The sequence below is a fragment of the Mandrillus leucophaeus genome, unplaced genomic scaffold, assembly GCF_000951045.1.
Source record: "Mandrillus leucophaeus isolate KB7577 unplaced genomic scaffold, Mleu.le_1.0 Scaffold189, whole genome shotgun sequence".
In the NCBI taxonomy this organism is placed as follows: Eukaryota; Metazoa; Chordata; class Mammalia; order Primates; family Cercopithecidae; genus Mandrillus; species Mandrillus leucophaeus.
This window is the reverse complement of record NW_012101909.1, coordinates 2045798-2048193: the sequence shown is the minus strand read 5'-3', so window position 1 is coordinate 2048193 and position 2396 is coordinate 2045798. Positions and strand designations below refer to the sequence as shown.

Here is a 2396-nt window from a genome sequence, read left to right as displayed (position 1 = left end):
CCCTCTACCCAAGACCCCCCGAGGCGGAAAGAGGAAACACAAACCGCAGGCCCCCGCTCAGCCCCCGCAGCAGCCGCCCCCGCAGCAGCCCCTTCCCCAGGAAGAGGAGGTGAAAGCCAAAAGGCAGAGGAAGTCCCGAGGGAGTGAGAGCGAGGTCCTTCCCTAGGGCGGGTCTGGGCGTCTGCACCTGGGGCCTAGGGAACTGACACGTGGGAAGCGCAGTGGGCTGGGGCGGAATCCCCGGCTGCAGGGACACCCACGCCCTTCTCTCCAGAAGCCGGGCAGGCAGAATCCGGCCAGACGACGGGCTGAGCCATCAGGAGCTCTAGGGAAAGCAAAGCAGGGAGATATCTTCAGAAGAAGCTTGTCAGCTTCACCGCAGCTCCCACCACGCGGCGCTTCAGTACGGCTGGATCGTCCGCAGGCAAGCGGAAGGCCCCCAGGAGGAGCAGGCTGGTGGCGCTCTCCTGACCTCCCGCTGCCAAGGTGCGCCCTCGACTCCGATTTCATTTGCTGGCCAGGAAAATCGAAAGGGAAACACCCTCAATTAGGAAACATTCCAAGGGGAGAAAAGCTGCAAATTGCTCAACTGGCATTGCTGTAACCCGTTCCATTTAATTGGTTTTTATTTCTTTTGATTTTCAAGCTCTGCTAAGCTTTGGGGTACCAACGTCATCTTCAGGTGACCTGAATCTTTCCCTTAACCGTACAGTTTCTCAGATGGAATTGTGTGATCAGAAGGTGGAGTTCTAGTGATAGGCGACCTTAGACCCGCATTCATGTTCTGTGTGCCTCTTCTGTCGCACATACACTGATTTTTAGCGTTGTCTATTCCTACTTTTCCTTTGCCCGTTGTACTTCCATATATCTTTTCATTAACGTACTTGCTGCTTTTTTTTTTTTTAAATCTTGGTACACATTTAAATAATACAATTCTTAACCTGTGCTGTAAAGTTCAACCTTGGCATGCTGTTCCAAGAACCTGGCTTTGAATCCCAATCATTGTGAAACATACTCAGTATTGATAAAACCTTTTTAATAAGTGACGCAGAGCAGCCAAGGATATGTTGACCCAGATGTCAACCAGGCTATTTTTATACTTAAAACATGTCAGCAGAGCAGAGGCAGAATAAAATGGTTTTAATACCCCACAGCAAATAGAATAACTGACAAGCCACCAAAAACTGAAACCCCAGACCCACCAGAAAGACAAGTGTCTAGCAATGCCTTGGTACCTGATCTTTTTCATACGAATAATTGTCATAGGTTGTTCAAAAAAAAAAAGGAAACAAAAAGACAATAGAAGAAGTCCATTATCCCTGGATAATTATTTCTTAAAAGCAAATGGGAGTAAGTGTTCTTATCTGGAAAAATAAATAAATAAAACGCTCAAAGGGTATCACCACTTCAATTATATCAAGCCACCTTGGACAAAGTATCCAAATTGTGGTTGCCTTAATAAACTAAAACATTATTGTACATAATGTAATTATAAATCTATCAGTCTGCATGGATGCAAACTGTGTGTGACAAATCGTCTTTTAAATGGTCAATTTCAGCTGTACATTTCTCATCCAAGTTGTACTCTAACCATTGGTTTAGCGTGGACAGATATTCCATCTCTATTATCCATTTCCACAGCCCGAATAAAATATGTTAAGCAGGCTCAGAATGAATACAAAGAATTCCATTTCCGTAGATGTTTTCTAAAAGTCAGATTGTGGAAATTTCAAATAAGTATTTTCAATTTCCTCCCTCACTCCCCCTTACCTTCCCCAAGACATCAAACACCTGGCATGGTAGATTATAGAAAGAGACACTGAGAGAGAGAATTAAATTTTCTAATGGGAATTAGAATATCTGGTTTACCTCCAAATTAAGTTTCTTTACGGGAAGTTGGGACCAGCTGGAAATTGTATTATCATTTCAGAACACAATATTATTTCCTTAGAGAGAGAGAGAGGGATTTTTGTTGGCAACATAAGAGAATAAGTGATGGGGTATCTATGTGAGTAAATTTTTAAATTCCAAGTTAATGTGCTTGCAAACATTACTGCTCCGTTATGGCACCAAGAGTTGGTTGAAATTACCCACATAGTCATACTGTTGTGCTCTGTCACCATGGACTTCACATCATTTGCTGCCCGCTAGGTCAGTCGCATTTAATACTAGCAATATGTAAGTTTAAAGGACGGCATTCCCCTCTACTTTAAAGCTTATATTCTAGATACTCAGTTTGTGACCTTGGTTGACCTTTGGCATTTCACACAAGTTAAACAGCAAAATCAAAGCAGCCATTTTTAATTCGTCATTCCCAAGCCCTGTCTGAGTGGTTCCAAAGTCACCTGAGAGGAAGGTTTAAATTAGCCCCTCTCACCCCACCATTGCTAAGAAAC

The 2396-nt window shown here is 43.7% G+C and overlaps 1 protein-coding gene across 1 annotated transcript in view; it reads left to right on the top strand.

Moving 5' to 3' along the window:
- SETBP1 (SET binding protein 1) overlaps positions 1-953 on the top strand; it is a 370382-nt gene extending 369429 nt beyond the window's left edge. The window contains exon 7 of the mRNA XM_011978101.1: positions 2-953. Within this exon, the coding sequence (XP_011833491.1) occupies positions 2-166 (165 nt within the window). The 3' untranslated portion in view covers positions 167-953. The remainder of the gene's footprint in view (position 1) is intronic.
- Positions 954-2396: the final 1443 nt, after the last annotated feature.